Genomic DNA, 14419 nt, shown 5'->3' with positions numbered 1-14419 from the left:
ATTCTTCCTCACCATCCCACCCTCTGTCACTTTTGTCTTGATGTATAATGTATATCATATTTCTCTCTGGCATTGCATCATATATTCATTTATCATTATTATTATTATTTAACATATTTTTATTGATTTTTCAGAGAGGAAGGGAGAGTAAGAGAGAGAGATAGAAACATCAATGATTTTCAGAGAGGAAGGGAGATGAGAGAGAATCATTGATCGGCTGCCTCCTGCATGCCCCCTACTGGGGATCGAGCCCGCAACCCGGGTATGTGCCCCCAACTGGAATCGAACTCTGGACCCTTCAGTCCACAGGCCGACACTCTATCCACTGAGCCAAACCAGCTAAGCCCATCATATATTCACTTTAATTGTTTATTGTCTGTCACCCAGGGAATGTAAACTTTATGAGGAGAGACACTTGGTTGCTTTTGTACATTGTCTCTACCAAGAGCCAGCCTAGAGCAGGGTTTGGGGAAAACTAGGTGCTCAGTAAACACTTCAGAATAAATGAATAAAAAGAAGACTGCTGAGTTGTGGTCATCACAAGAACCAGAATTATATTCATCCACTCAATTTCCTATAGTCAGGAAAAGACTTACAAATGAAGGAAGATTAGTCAGATTTCATTCGGCATGAGGAATTTAGAATGAAGAAGAGATGAAAACATTTTTATTGGTGTTATAATGTTGAATTCTCCCATACCTTAGAAAAAGGTTCAGGAAAGACTAAAGGTCCATCAGTAGAGGTGATTTTATAGGGTCATGAAGAAGATGCCACTGAGAATGAATTCCATGAGGCTGACTCTGTTCATGGTTCTCTCCTTGGTACTAGGTGGCAGTGAAAGCAGATGCCAGCAAGAAGTACTTGCCAGACAAGCAGGATCACAAGGTCTCCCTGGACTCAATGCTGGGGGGATTGGAGCAGGAATTGCAGGACCTTGGGATTGCCACAGTGCCCAAGGGCCATTGTGCTTCCTGCCAGAAATTGATTGCTGGAAAGGTGGGACGGGCCAAGATGTTGGTCCTACAGCCATCTATGTCTCTGTGTGTGTCTCTCTCTGTCCCACCAAAGATTGTTATTTCTCCTTATATTCTAAGAAGTTTTAATAATCTCTCTATATAAAAGCCTAAGCAACTGTTTGACCATTCGACTGGTAGCTATGACATACACTGACCGCCAGGGGGCAAACGCTCAACACACAGGCATGGAAACATGGTACAGACTGATGAATCTCAGAAGGAAAGGGGCAGGGGGGAGGGCAGGAAAAGATTAACCAAAGATCTTATATGCATACTAGAGGCCTGGTGCATGGATTCATGCACCAGTGGGGTCCCTCAGCCTGGCCTGTGGGGATCGGGTTGAAATTGGCAGTCCGACATCCCCTGAGGGGTTCCGGATTGCGAGAGTGCATAGGCCAGGTTGAGGGACCCCTCAGTGCACGAATCCATATACCAGGCCTCTAGTAGTTAATAATTACTGATTATTTATAATGTTCTGGGCTAAGTGCTTTACAAGTATTTCTTCATTTAATGGTCACATTGGTCCTTGAGGGAGACTCTAGTATTATTCCCTTTGTAAAGATGAGGAAACTTGCCGGAAACCAATTCCAGCATGTTCAGCAGGGCTGAATCATCTGGAGTGGCAAGGGCATTTCCCCAAACCTGAATAGGATACATTAAATTAATTGCTTGGCTGTCAGAAAGCTAAAGGGCATCTTAATCTACATGTTATTGCCTCCACTGGCCAAACACCTGAACAGCCGTAGGCTAATTCCCCCATTCTGACAATGCTTGTGTATACCCTTGGAAGTATATATCTCTGCCTCTCCTCAGAACAAATTGTGTTAATAAAAAGCATGGGGTCCTGGGATGAGGAGACCTTAGACCTTAGACTTAGACCTTAGACCTTAGACCTTAGAACTTAGATCTTAGTTTCCTTTAAACTAGGCTCCTCTGACCCCCAAGTGCCTTTCAAAATTATATTTCGTCTCTGGACTCCTATTTAATCTACACACAGCCTTCTCCAGATTGCTGAACCCTTCTTAATGCTGGAACAAGAACCCCAGCAGAAACTGAGGGCTCAGGTCCAAGGTCTAGTAAGAGGTAAAGCTAGGATTTGAACCCAGGAAAGTCAAAGCTTTTAATTTGAGTTTAAGCTCTTAACCTTTCTGTACTGCCTGTACTGAAATGAACTTTCTCACTGTTCCCTTTGTGCAAACATTCCTAGTTTAAATTTATTGCATACAATTTTCAGCTGCATTCAGCTCCAAATCATGGCCACTAACTCCTGCTCTGCATCATACTCCACCAAAACCATAACAGGGTTTTGAGACCCAACTCTGCATGGGGTGTGAGATGAGATGTTCAAACCAGAGGAATAAAAACTGTCTTTTGACTTTTTACTCTTCTAGGGATCCCTGCCACACCAAGGCTGTAGTTATCTGCTGTCTATCACTACTGCGCTCTATTTTGTTTCTTATACCATCTGGGGCAGTATAGTGGTAACAAACATTTACAGGCTTTTATCAGGGTGAGCAGTCAAGAAAGCGGGCACTTTTTTTCTCTCCATAAAGCATGGGCAACAGACCCCATAGGTCTAGGCCAGTGATGGCGAACCTATCACACGCGTGTCAGAGGTGACACGTGAACTCATTTTTTTGGTTGATTTTTCTGTTAAATGGCATTTAAATATATAAAAGAAATATCAAAAATATAAGTCTTTGTTTTACTATGGTTGCAAATATCAAAAAATTTCTACATGTGACACGGCACCAGAGTTAAGTTAAGGTTTTTCAAAATGCTGACACGCCGAGCTCCAAAGGTTTGCCATCACTGGTCTAGGCCTTAGTGTTGTGTAACTCCAGAGGGTGTCATTTACTCAGAAAACTGTGTGAAGAGTGCCCACCATGACGTGCAACCTGCAGGCCCTAGAGCACCCTACTGGGCTCTCACACCAGGCTTTATTTCCTCCTCCAGGTGATCCATGCTCTAGGGCAAGCCTGGCATCCAGAGCACTTCATCTGTAGTCACTGCAAACAAGAGATTGGCTCCAGTCCCTTCTTTGAGCGCAGTGGTTTGGCCTACTGCCCCAAGGACTACCACCATCTGTTTTCGCCACGCTGTGCTTACTGTGCTGCTCCCATCCTGGATGTAAGTAAACCCCTCTCCCCCTGCTTTCCTGTAGCTTTTCCTCACTCCTTTAGAACCAGGGTCATGTTTTCCAGTTCTGAGGCATTCTAATTCTCTCTGTGTGTTCCTTTTCCAGAGAGTGCTGACGGCAATGAACCAAACCTGGCACCCAGAACACTTCTTCTGCTCTCACTGTGGAGAAGTGTTTGGTGCAGAAGGTATGGCCTGGGGTACCTTGATCTGTCCTGGTTGTCCGGGATTCTGCCTCTACCACCCAAGTGTCCATTGCAGTACCACATGCCATCATTCCCTACCTTTTTCCAACATTTATAGATTTTGTTAAAATCGAATTATTTTAATCAAAGAAATATGATTGCATAGTTTAAAAACTCAAACATTACTTCAAGGGTGATATTGAAAGTGAATAGTCCCTTGCTCCTCCTTTCTCCACCCCAACCCTACTTCTCTCTTGATTTTTTAGCCTTTTCTTTTGTTATTTACTTTTTTTTAAGTGACACATTACTATAAATTTATTTCCCCCCAAATTTTAATGATTATGTATTCACTTTCTATCAGAGAAGATGAGGATTTAGAAATGTTATTACTATTCCACCATATTTAGGGATGCCATATTTTCACCCCCAACATATTTCCCCTTTCACATTTTTCTCAGTTTATAATTAGGTCATAGTTACAGGTCAGATCAATATTCAGTGTGTACTGGTAGATAATCATGTAAATATTGCTCACAGTTGAGCCTGGGTAGAAAACTGTGATTACAGTAGAGCCCGGCTTTTGGAGTTAGACTACCTGGTTTAAATCTGGGCTGTGACATTTATTTACTAGGTGATGTTGTTCCAGTCATTTAACCTCTCTGTATCTCACTTCCCTTATCAGTAAAATGGGCCTAATAATGCCTACCTTCTAGGATCATCATGAGGATTTTAAGAGTCATGATTAGTGTTTAAAACAGTGTGTGGCACATGGAGTCCTTTTGTATATCTTTTTCCCCTGAAGTTTGTATCCTTTTTTCATTAGCTTAATTTTCATTATACTTACCACTAATTTATCTGACAGAACTGTGAAATCCTTCTCAAAGTGGTCAACCACATGTGATGATAGGTCAGTTCCATTTGTTCTTTCTCATAGACATCTGTCCCAGAGACGCCCATATTCCTGCTCCAACCTGAGGCCTGTTGAGAAGCAGTTATTCTGGGTCATTATCTTGGGAATTCCTTTTACTGTTTTCCTCTTTGGATCCTCTGTTTCTTGGATCTCAAGTCTTTTAATACATGTTACTGACTTTATTTTGATAGAGCACATCCTGTAGTAGCTCTTGAGAATAGGTAAAACTTTCGAGACCTTGAATATCTGAAAATATTTTTGTTCTGTTGTCTACCTTCAGTTGCCTGGGCAGACAATTCTAGGTGGAACCTATTTTCCCTCATACTTCTGAAGACTTTGTTCGCTTCACTGTCTTCCAGTTTCCATAGTTGGGAAGTTTTTTTGTTTTGTTTTCTTATTATTTTTTAAAAATCTTTATTGTTGAAAGTATTACATATATCTCCTTTTTCCCCTATTGACCTCTTCTAGCCCACCCTCACCCCCTGCCCTAGGCCTTCACCACCCTATTGTCTGTGTCCATGGGTTATGCATTTATGCATACAAGTTCTTTGGTTGATCTCTTCCCACCTACCCACCCTCCCCCTGCCTTCCCTCTGAGATGCCACAGTCTGTTCCATGTTTCTATGTCTCTGGATCTATTTTGTTCATCAGTTTATTTTGTTCACTAGATTCCACATATGAGTGAGATAATGTGATACTTGTCTTTCTCTAACTGGCTTATTTCACTTAGCATAATACTCTCCAGGTCCCTCCATTCTATCTCAAAGGGTAAAAGATCCCTCTTCTGCCCTGGCCAGTTTGACTCAGTGGATAGAGCGTCGGCCTGCAGACTGAAGAATCCCGGATTCAATTCCCGTTGGGAGCACATGCCTGGGTTGTGGCCTTGATCCCCAGTAGGGGGCGTGCAGGGGGTGGCTGATTGGTGATTCTCTCTTATCATTGATATTTCTCCCTCTCCCTTCCTCTCTGAAAAAAAAAATAAAATAAAGGTCTCTCTTCTTTACTGCTGCATAGTATTCCATGTTGCAAATGTACCACAGCTTTTTTATCCACCCATCTATTTATGGGCACTTGGGCTGTTTCCAGATCTCAGATATGGACATAGGAGTGTGGATCATTCTTTTTGACTGGTGTTTCAGGTTTCTTAGGACATATTCCTAGGAACACCCAGTGTGGGATCACTGGGTCAAATGGCAGTTCCATATTTAATTTTTTGAGGAAACTCCGTACTGTTCTCCATAATAGCTGCACCATTCTGCATTCCTGTCAGCAGTGTGCTAGGATTCCCTTTTCTCCACATCCTCGCCAGCACTTGTCATTTGTTGATTTGTTGCTGGTAGCCATTCTGACAGGTGTGAGGTGATACCTTATTGTCATTTTAATTTGCATCTCTCTGATGATCAGTGACTGAGCATTTTTTCATATGTCTCTTGGCCATCTGAATGTCCACTTTGGAAAAGTGTTTATTTAGGTCCTTTGTCAATTTTTAAATTGCATTGTTTTATCTTCCTTTTGTTAAGTTGTATAAGTTCCTTATATATTTTGCACATTAACCCTTTATCAGATGTATCATTGCTGAGTATGTTCTCCCATACAGTGGGCTCCCTTTTCATTTTGTTGATGGTTTCTTTTGCTGTACAGAAGCTTTATATTTTGATGTAGTCCCATTTGTTTATTTTATCCTTAGTTTCCTTTGCCCTAGGAGATGTATCTGTAAACATATTGCTTTGGGAGATGTCTGAGATTTTGCTGCCTAAGATTTTGTTCTTATTCCTGACCCTTTCTATATTTTCTGTTTTTCCCTCTTTGTGTGTTTCTTTTTCCTTTTGTTTTCTGAATTGTCTTGATTTTTTTCCTGACTTCTTTTTATGTTTTGAACAAATATAACTCATGCATGGATTCAGAAAGCTTCTTTATTTGTCTTTTCCTGTCTTTTTGGAATTAATTCCATAGGGAATGTTTTGTCCTCTCTCCAAAATAAAAAGTTGGGCAGTCCCATGTCTTTTCTGATTCCTCTTTTCTTTAAAAAGTTTGTAATAAATTTATTGAGGTGACATTTGTTAATAAAATTATATGTTTCAAGTCTACAATTCTACAACACATCATCTGTATATTGCATTGTGTACTCACCACCCAAAGTCTAGTCTCCTATCACCATATATTTGACTCCCTTTACCCTCTTCATCCTCCCCCCAAACCCTTACCATCTGATAACCACCATCCTGTTTTCTATGAGGATTTTTTTTATTTGCTTGTTGCTTTCTGTTTCATATCCCACATATAAGTAAAATCATATGGTTCTTATCCTTTTCCATTCGATTTATTTGGCTTCGCATAATGCTCTTGATATCTGATCCCTCCAGAGTTGAAACAGAGATGGAAGGAGTTGAGACTGGAGGGCAGAAAAATTTAATTTGTCTAGTATTGTTATAAATCTTCTTTATGCTGTCTGGGCCTGGCAGATGTTTAACTCTGGCTTTTTTTTCTTGGATCTTTTTGTGGATTTAGTACAGGACCAATTGTAAACTCAGGAGGACTTGGGCCCCCAATTGTAAACTCTTAATTGCCCTTCACTTATCTTGGTTCTCCCTTGGCACATTTCTTTGAGGATCCATTCCACACAGATTCATTTTTGCAGGGTTTACATTATTTCCTCCTGCCGATCTCTTAGAAATTATTATAATGGTTCTGGATCATCTCTTTCACATTTGCATATATGGATCACAGGAAACTTGTACCATTCTCGTACAGTCAATGGGATTGAAATTAATTTTCATGTGCATCTCTCTTTTTAACTGCTGTACTTTCAGCCAGACTTTCACCTATGGACTTTTTCCAGAGATAAGTCAAATACCCCACTAATGGCAGGACACATATACCCAGCTCTCTGAATGTTCCTATTAAAGTCCCTCTCTTGACTTGAGTTAGCAAGAGCCATGCCTCATCTCTCTTGACAGGGGTGGAGTACCCATAGCACAATTTTCTCCAAAGAATTTCCCTTCTCTGAATTCCCTCTCTGAATTTCCCTTCCTCTTTACCTGTTTTGATCCTCAGTGTGAGTGAGGAGTTCCAGAATCATGAGAATAGACCATGGCTATCTTCTTTGAGGAATGTCTTGTAGCTCAATTTGGAATTGGTATCTATGACATCTCAGTGCGTTCCATCTTGTTATATTGGTCTTGGACAAATCCTGCTGATCTTTGGTTGCCCATTTCCTATTTAAGAATGAGACATTAAAATGCTAATTGGGATATAGGCAGAATGTGTAGACTATTGGACTCAACTGTGTGGTACTTAGGTAGGATGCTCTGGCCATTTTGCTGGGAGACTCCTGAATATTAATATTTTAGGCCTTTAATCTTTTTGCTGTTGTTGTTAATCCTAACCTGAGGATATTTTTAGAGGGAGTAGAAGGGAGAGACATCGATGTGAAAGAGATACATCCATTGGTTGCCTCCTGCACGCACCCTGAACAGGACTGGGGAACCTGCAACCAAGGTACATGCCCTTGACTTGAATCGAACCTGGAACCCTTCAGTCTGAGGGCTGACACTCTATCCACTCAGCCAAACTGGTTAGGGCTAGGCCTTTAATCTTGAATCAATTCAAGAGATGCTCTCTCTCCCAGCTTTATGAAAATTTTTTTTAAAGGATTAGAAAATGAGGTTTCACCATTCAGAATGTCAATTTGTATGTAATTCCTTTTATTTTTTTTTCAGTAGAAAGCTTTACTTCTTTCCTCATGGTGCTCAGTAGCTCTCATTTGATATCTCCAGAATTAATTACTGTATCTTATGGTAGGGTGGGGAATCTGATCTTCTAACAGCTCCTCAGAATTGCAACCAATCCTGTTCTCAGTCTTGAGACTATTTTATGCATTCAGTTCCTGAGCCCCTCTGATGTTATGGAGCTCCAGATGGCTTAAGTTTTATTGGCACCTCTTCTCTCTGGAGGTGTAGGTTTCAGTGTTCTTGTTTTTGCCAAGCTAGTTGTCACACTTATGCCTACTTTAAATTTTTGAAAGTTTTATTGATATCTCGTTTGTGGCATCTCTTTTCCTTTTCTCATTTTCCCACTGGTCTTTCTATTTTAGATTATTCTTTAACTATCATGTCAGTGATGTTTCAAGCGGAAGTGAAGATAACCCTATGTGTCTTGCCCTCACCAATGTGGACTCTACTAATGTCAGGCCTGTTATTATGTATATTTCTAATTACCATTCATTTAATCCCATCCACAACTGTGTAAGATTAATTTTTTTCACATTTTATCTAGTTATAGATGAAAACACTGAACCTCAGAAAGAAAAAGTGATTTTCTTAAAGTCATAAAATTGGAACGTCAAAGAGTTGGAATTTAAATTAAGGTCTTATTTTAGCAAGTTTCATATTTGTTTGTTTTTCTACAACATCCTAAGTGCCCTTTGACAGAGTCTCAATTCCTCTTCTTCTGTTGGAACTTTGTACTTTCTTGGCACCGACATGATGCACTTTATTTGAAAGTAGACCTGGATTGAGTAGCACTGATATAATCCACTAGCTAAGTGCTTTGTAGTAATTTGCGTGTTCACTGAAGCTTGTTCAATGCTTTTCACAAATCATTAGGCCTTTCATTTCTAAATTGCACTTTAGGTAAGCATATTTTTCATTTGGATTTAAAATCTAAAGCATATTGAAATGTGTCATGGTAAATTTTTATTGCACCAGTAGCCATAGAAGTCTAAGAGTTGAGTAAATAGTAAATAAGAGTTTAACCCAGAGATAATTATGATGTGGACGTTGCCTGAGAATAGAACAAGAGGATAAAGATGTATTTCAAGAAGAAATGTAAGTTAGAAACAAAAGGAAAATATCCTATTCATAGGATGGCCAGGAAGCATCATTGCTTTTGATTTGGGCCTCTTCTAAACTGACAGGCAGGTTAGGTTATTTATAATTTCACATAAATATGAAGCCACACATAAGCTATATTTATTTAGACAACTGATTAAAAAGGCCATTTACTAATCAGAAGCTCCTCTTGAGTAGCATTTTTGTTTTTATTCTTTGTTTTCTGTAAATGGGTCTCCCACTATAGGGTTAGTCTATTAATTAGGTAGCATCCTGCCTTACCCAAGTCACACACAGAGTTTCTATAATGACAGCTAAACCCTTGAGCCTCCTGGGAAATTAAATTCATCTGCATTTTTTTGTTTCAGTTCAGGGAATTCCTCTTTAAGCCTCAAGTTTCTAAGCACATCAGGCTTTAACACCCTCCCATAGGGACCAGGTTCTCATTGCCTACCTTCTTTTTAATTGTTCATTATCCAGGCCATGCAAGTGCTCCCTAATTTCCCTGGTGGATAAGAGCCGCACCAGAGTATGGCACTTTTAATTGTTAGAGTTTCTCATCCATCCTCCAGAGGTAATTGGCCCCAGAGAGAGCCTCCAGGCAAGTAGGTGCTGAAACTTTCTCAATTTATTGCATAACATATGCAAGGGGCATCACAGCAAGTTTGGCTCATTGCTTTTGATTCCTCTCCTGAGACTCACCTGAGTTCACACAGAGGCTGTTACTTCCCTGCTATCTCATTCTTATGACCAGCTACCCTACAAATGCCTAGATGAGGGTCATTCCTACAGGCAAGCTCAGTTTTAGGTCATTTCATCGCCTGAGGACTTGTCTGAAATAAAAATTCTCAGGCCCCATCCCAGACCTACTGAATCAGAAACTCTGGGGTGGGGCCCACCCAGTAATCTCACCATGTGATGGATGCACAAGAATGTATAAGAAATATTGGGGCACACAAAAGTAAGGAAGGGGTTGTACATGTTGATTTGTTTTTCTTAAATACTAGGCTTGCCCACAGTCAGTTGCACTTGATCAGACTCTAGAAATTCTTTGATAAAGTGAAAAAAAGTAAGCGAGCTCATCTCTGTCTCAGAGAAAAGAACACAATTATTAGTTTAGAATGTTAGATCGATAGGCCTCAGAAGTCTGTTAAACTATTTTCTTTTCCACGACAGCATCATTGAACAAGGCAAGGTATATCAAACAGTGACTGGAGATCATGGGAAGATTACAGCCACCTGATTTGGGTCCCATTGCCTTTTTTCTTTTTTCATTTGGCTGCTACTATCAAAATAGATTTCTAGAAATAGTGTTCTTTGTGGGCTACTTTCCAATCCACTGAGTATGCTTTACTTTCACACTCTTTTAGTAGGTACAAGTGGAGCTTTCGTATTTGCAGAGATATTGGCTTATGATATTTGGGTTCAGCCAACACTATCAGGTCCCACAGAGAGGTCAAGGTCGGGATGTGTTGAGATTTCTTTGTAGTTCTTTTTGTCTTTAGAATTCATCCAGTAGGACTGTACAGTCAAAATACTATGTTTTAAGGACACTAGAATGAATTATTGCCTTTCCTTGTCATATCACCCATTTGTTATGTAGTTTAATTTGTTTCCACTTGATTCAGTTTTTAGGGATAAATTTCATAAAACAATAATTGAAACCATATAATTATTATTTTTAAACATATATTTGAGAGAGGAAGGGAGAAGGACAGAGAGATAGAAATATCAATAAGAGAAATATCACCAATCACTTGCCTCCTGCATGCACCCCCAGAGGGGATTGAGCCTGCAACCCGGGAATGTGCCCTGACCCAGAATGGAACCAGTGGCCTCTTAATTCCTGGCTCAATGCTCAACCGCTGAGCCACACCAGCTGGCCTAAACCATATAATTATTTAGGGACCTTTGTATTCATTATATTTCTCTGAGATATAATTAACAAATCTTTTCCTTTGTCCTTTCTCTTAGCTATGCCTACAGTGTTTTTTGGTCATGCATAAGTCATTAATATATATTTTAATGTAGCTAAATTGGTTATTTAACTTGCTTTTGAAATTTGAGACATTTTATGACAGTTCTTATTTCATTCCCAGATTAGAGAAGAATACATCCATTTTTAATTCAAATATTTGTATGGTTTGAGTTATTACATTTAGATCTTACATCCATTTGGAAATTATTATTTCATATTTCTTTATTTTTAAATATGAGGCAGGTTTTTTCCAAATGCCATTTTAGATACTGGAGATTCAGTGTGACAAGACCAACAAAATCTAGTTTCTCTCAGAGCTAATGTTCCAATAGGAAAGACAGACCACAAAGATGATTTTAGATAATGGTAAATAAAGGCAATGAAAAATACCAAGTGATAGATTTAGGCTGGAGAAATGCCTCTTCGATAAGATGATATTTTAGCTGATTTATGAATGACAAGGTGAGGCTAGCCATATCGAGACCTGGGGCAGAACTGTCAAGGCTATCTGAATAGTTAATACTCAGGAATTAAGAAGCAATAGCTCTTAACATTGTTAAGTGCTCACTATGACTCAGGAACAATACTGAAACACTTTACCTGCATTATCACTGTATTTTTCAGAATGGCCCTTTGAGGTAGGTATTTGTTATTAGCTCCATTCTGAATACAAAGGCACCAAGTTTGGGAGGGTTTAAAATCATTGGCCTCTTTTCAACCTCCAGCTTGGCTTTCAGTCTCAAACTGCAACAATGAACCCTTGATTTTTCTCCCCGTAGGTTTTCACGAGAAGGACAAGAAGCCATATTGCCGAAAGGATTTCTTAGCCATGTTCTCACCCAAGTGTGGGGGCTGCAACCGCCCGGTGTTGGAAAACTACCTCTCAGCCATGGACACTGTCTGGCACCCAGAGTGCTTTGTTTGTGGGGTCTGTACACTCAGTTATTTTTTGGATTTAAGGAAAGTCAGGGGTTCTCCTCTCTGAGAGGCAGAGCTGCTAAGAGGGTTCAGAGCTTGGGATGAGGGATTGATGTGGGCTTCCTAAAGGAGACACGAAACACACCATTTGTTGTGGCATTTGCTTTCCGTTTTGCAAGTGGGCCATATTCTAGCCTTCATTTGTCAAGGACCCAAGTGAATTCCTGCTACTTACGGGCAGGTAACTGGCAGGAATTTCTAGGCTGAAAGTTTTACTTTGCTGATGTCTTATTCCTGACATCTGCCTTCCTTTCCTTTCTCTTCTCTCCACCCCCAGGACTGCTTCAGCAGTTTCTCCACTGGCTCCTTCTTTGAACTAGATGGACGTCCATTCTGCGAGCTCCATTACCATCATCGCCGAGGAACACTCTGCTATGGGTGTGAGCAGCCCATCACCGGCCGCTGCATCAGTGCCATGGGCCACAAGTTCCATCCTGAGCACTTCGTCTGTGCTTTCTGCCTGACGCAGTTGTCGAAGGGAATCTTTAGGGAACAGAATGGCAAGACCTATTGTCCACCCTGCTTCAATAAGCTCTTCCAAATATAATCTCAGCTGAACCCACAGCCCCTCCAGATCCTCTTTAACATTTAAACCAAGAGAGGAAAGAGTACATTTGCTGTTACTGACCTTCTGCTCAATAGGCTTAAGAGAAAGAGAAGGTGATGAACAAAGAAGGGAGTGTCTAGATGTTAGGCTTGTAGCCTTAAGTTTCAGATTTCTAGTCTAATTTTTTTAATTGAGTACTTGGATTTAGATCTGGAGCCTGCTAGCCAGTGCCTCTGCAAATATATTTTCCACATGCAGACATTCATTTCATAACTGGTTTTCTCAGATTTCTCCATTTTCACCCCTATGATGGCCCTGCTCACATCTAATCTCCTTTTCAAGTTTCCATATTTCCATGTGACTCAGTTCCCCACTGAGTCATGGCTGTGGACTTTCTCCTTGCTGTCAGGAATCATGATAGCACTTTTAAGCTCCTTGCATCTCCTTTCAGTGTATTTCTCTTTTTCAAGAGGTATTAGATTTTAACTGGACAAATTTGAGTGTTGACATAATTGACAAAGTGGCTTTTGTGTATGTGTTTTAAATATGTTTTCATTAATTTTAGAGTGAGAGGAAGGGAGAGAGAGAGATACATAGAAGTGAGAAAGAAACATCAATCATTTGCCTCCCATACGCACCCTGACCAGGGATGGATCTTGCAACCTGGGTATGTGCCCTGACCAGGAATTGAACCTTCGATCTTTCTGATGTATGGGACGACACTCCAACCAAGTCACACTGGCCAGGGCAAGTGGCTTGTGTTTTGATGACTCAATATCATGTAGTTTGGTAGATGATCCTTCTGCTTCTCATATTAATAAACTAAGCACTTTTGTGCAACTAATTACATTTATATCGTGCCTCTTGTTTACATCCATACAAAAGCATTTTTTTTAAATTAAAAGGAGGGACTCCTTTTCAATAACTTTTTAATTAATTTGGACCTATAACATTTATTTTATTTGCACTTAGGTAATTAAATCATCTTAAAATATGGCAAAGCCTCTTAAAATTGTTCTCATCACTTTGTTTACTAAAGGAGAAAAACTGTATCTGCACTGGGCACTTGCAAATCTTTATTTGCATATAAACGCATGTCTCCAAACTAAAAAAAAAAGTATATATTAAATATGTCCAGATTTCTTGTATATCAATTATATCTCAATAAAGCTGTTCTTTAAAAAATGAAAATGCATCTTCCTCAACATCACAATTGTCTCATGAAGACAAACAGGGTGGCTGTTCTTAGAACATCTCTGAAGACAGATGTTATAAAAGATCATTTACCATTTTCTACTTTGGATTAGGAAATTCAAGCCCCCGGTGAAAGTCTCCACTTAATTATTTCCTCCTCTGCAAAATATTATAAGTAAAGTTGTAGAAAAGCTAGTCAGGTTATTAAAGAAATCTTACCTTCTCATGTCCTACCTCAAGTAAGCCTCAAAGGAGTTATCCTTATTCAAAAGAGATAGTGATGAGATCTGTACTATATCATTCGTAAAATGGTATTAAAGATACCATAGGATTATTTGTTAAAAAGTAGATTAAGGGACTGTGGAAAACTCCTTAACTAAAGGTATTTCTTGAAAATAGAACTGATTTGGTGTCTAGATTGGTAGGGGCACAGAACTTCTTGGAGAACTGATAGATTAAATGATTCTTGCCAAGCTTTATTACATCTATCTGGGTCCTGCTATCTAGTGACTTTGCAGATACATTTTTCACATGCACCCATTTGTTAGAATGAATAATAAGGGGTTTTGAGAGTTAAGAGAAAGTGGTAACAGTTATAGGAACTTCAAATGCATCCAAGCTATGTAGGAGGCCACACAGATAG

At 39.7% G+C, this 14419-nt stretch overlaps 1 protein-coding gene across 1 annotated transcript in view; it reads left to right on the top strand.

Annotated features, from left to right (window-relative positions):
- The window catches only part of LPXN (leupaxin), a 31651-nt gene extending 17936 nt beyond the window's left edge, over positions 1-13715 (top strand). The window contains exons 5-9 of the mRNA XM_070426585.1: positions 829-996; positions 2973-3146; positions 3262-3343; positions 11837-11985; positions 12313-13715. Of these exons, the coding sequence (XP_070282686.1) occupies positions 829-996; positions 2973-3146; positions 3262-3343; positions 11837-11985; positions 12313-12582 (843 nt within the window). The 3' untranslated portion in view covers positions 12583-13715. The remainder of the gene's footprint in view (positions 1-828; positions 997-2972; positions 3147-3261; positions 3344-11836; positions 11986-12312) is intronic.
- The last annotated feature ends 704 nt before the right edge of the window (positions 13716-14419 follow it).

This window comes from Myotis yumanensis, unplaced genomic scaffold (assembly GCF_028538775.1).
Source record: "Myotis yumanensis isolate MYYU_CA2020_CCGP unplaced genomic scaffold, mMyoYum1.0.hap1 SCAF_10, whole genome shotgun sequence".
NCBI classification, from domain to species: domain Eukaryota; kingdom Metazoa; phylum Chordata; class Mammalia; order Chiroptera; family Vespertilionidae; genus Myotis; species Myotis yumanensis.
The sequence above is the reverse complement of the archived record's forward strand: the minus strand, read 5'-3'. Positions and strand labels throughout refer to the sequence as shown.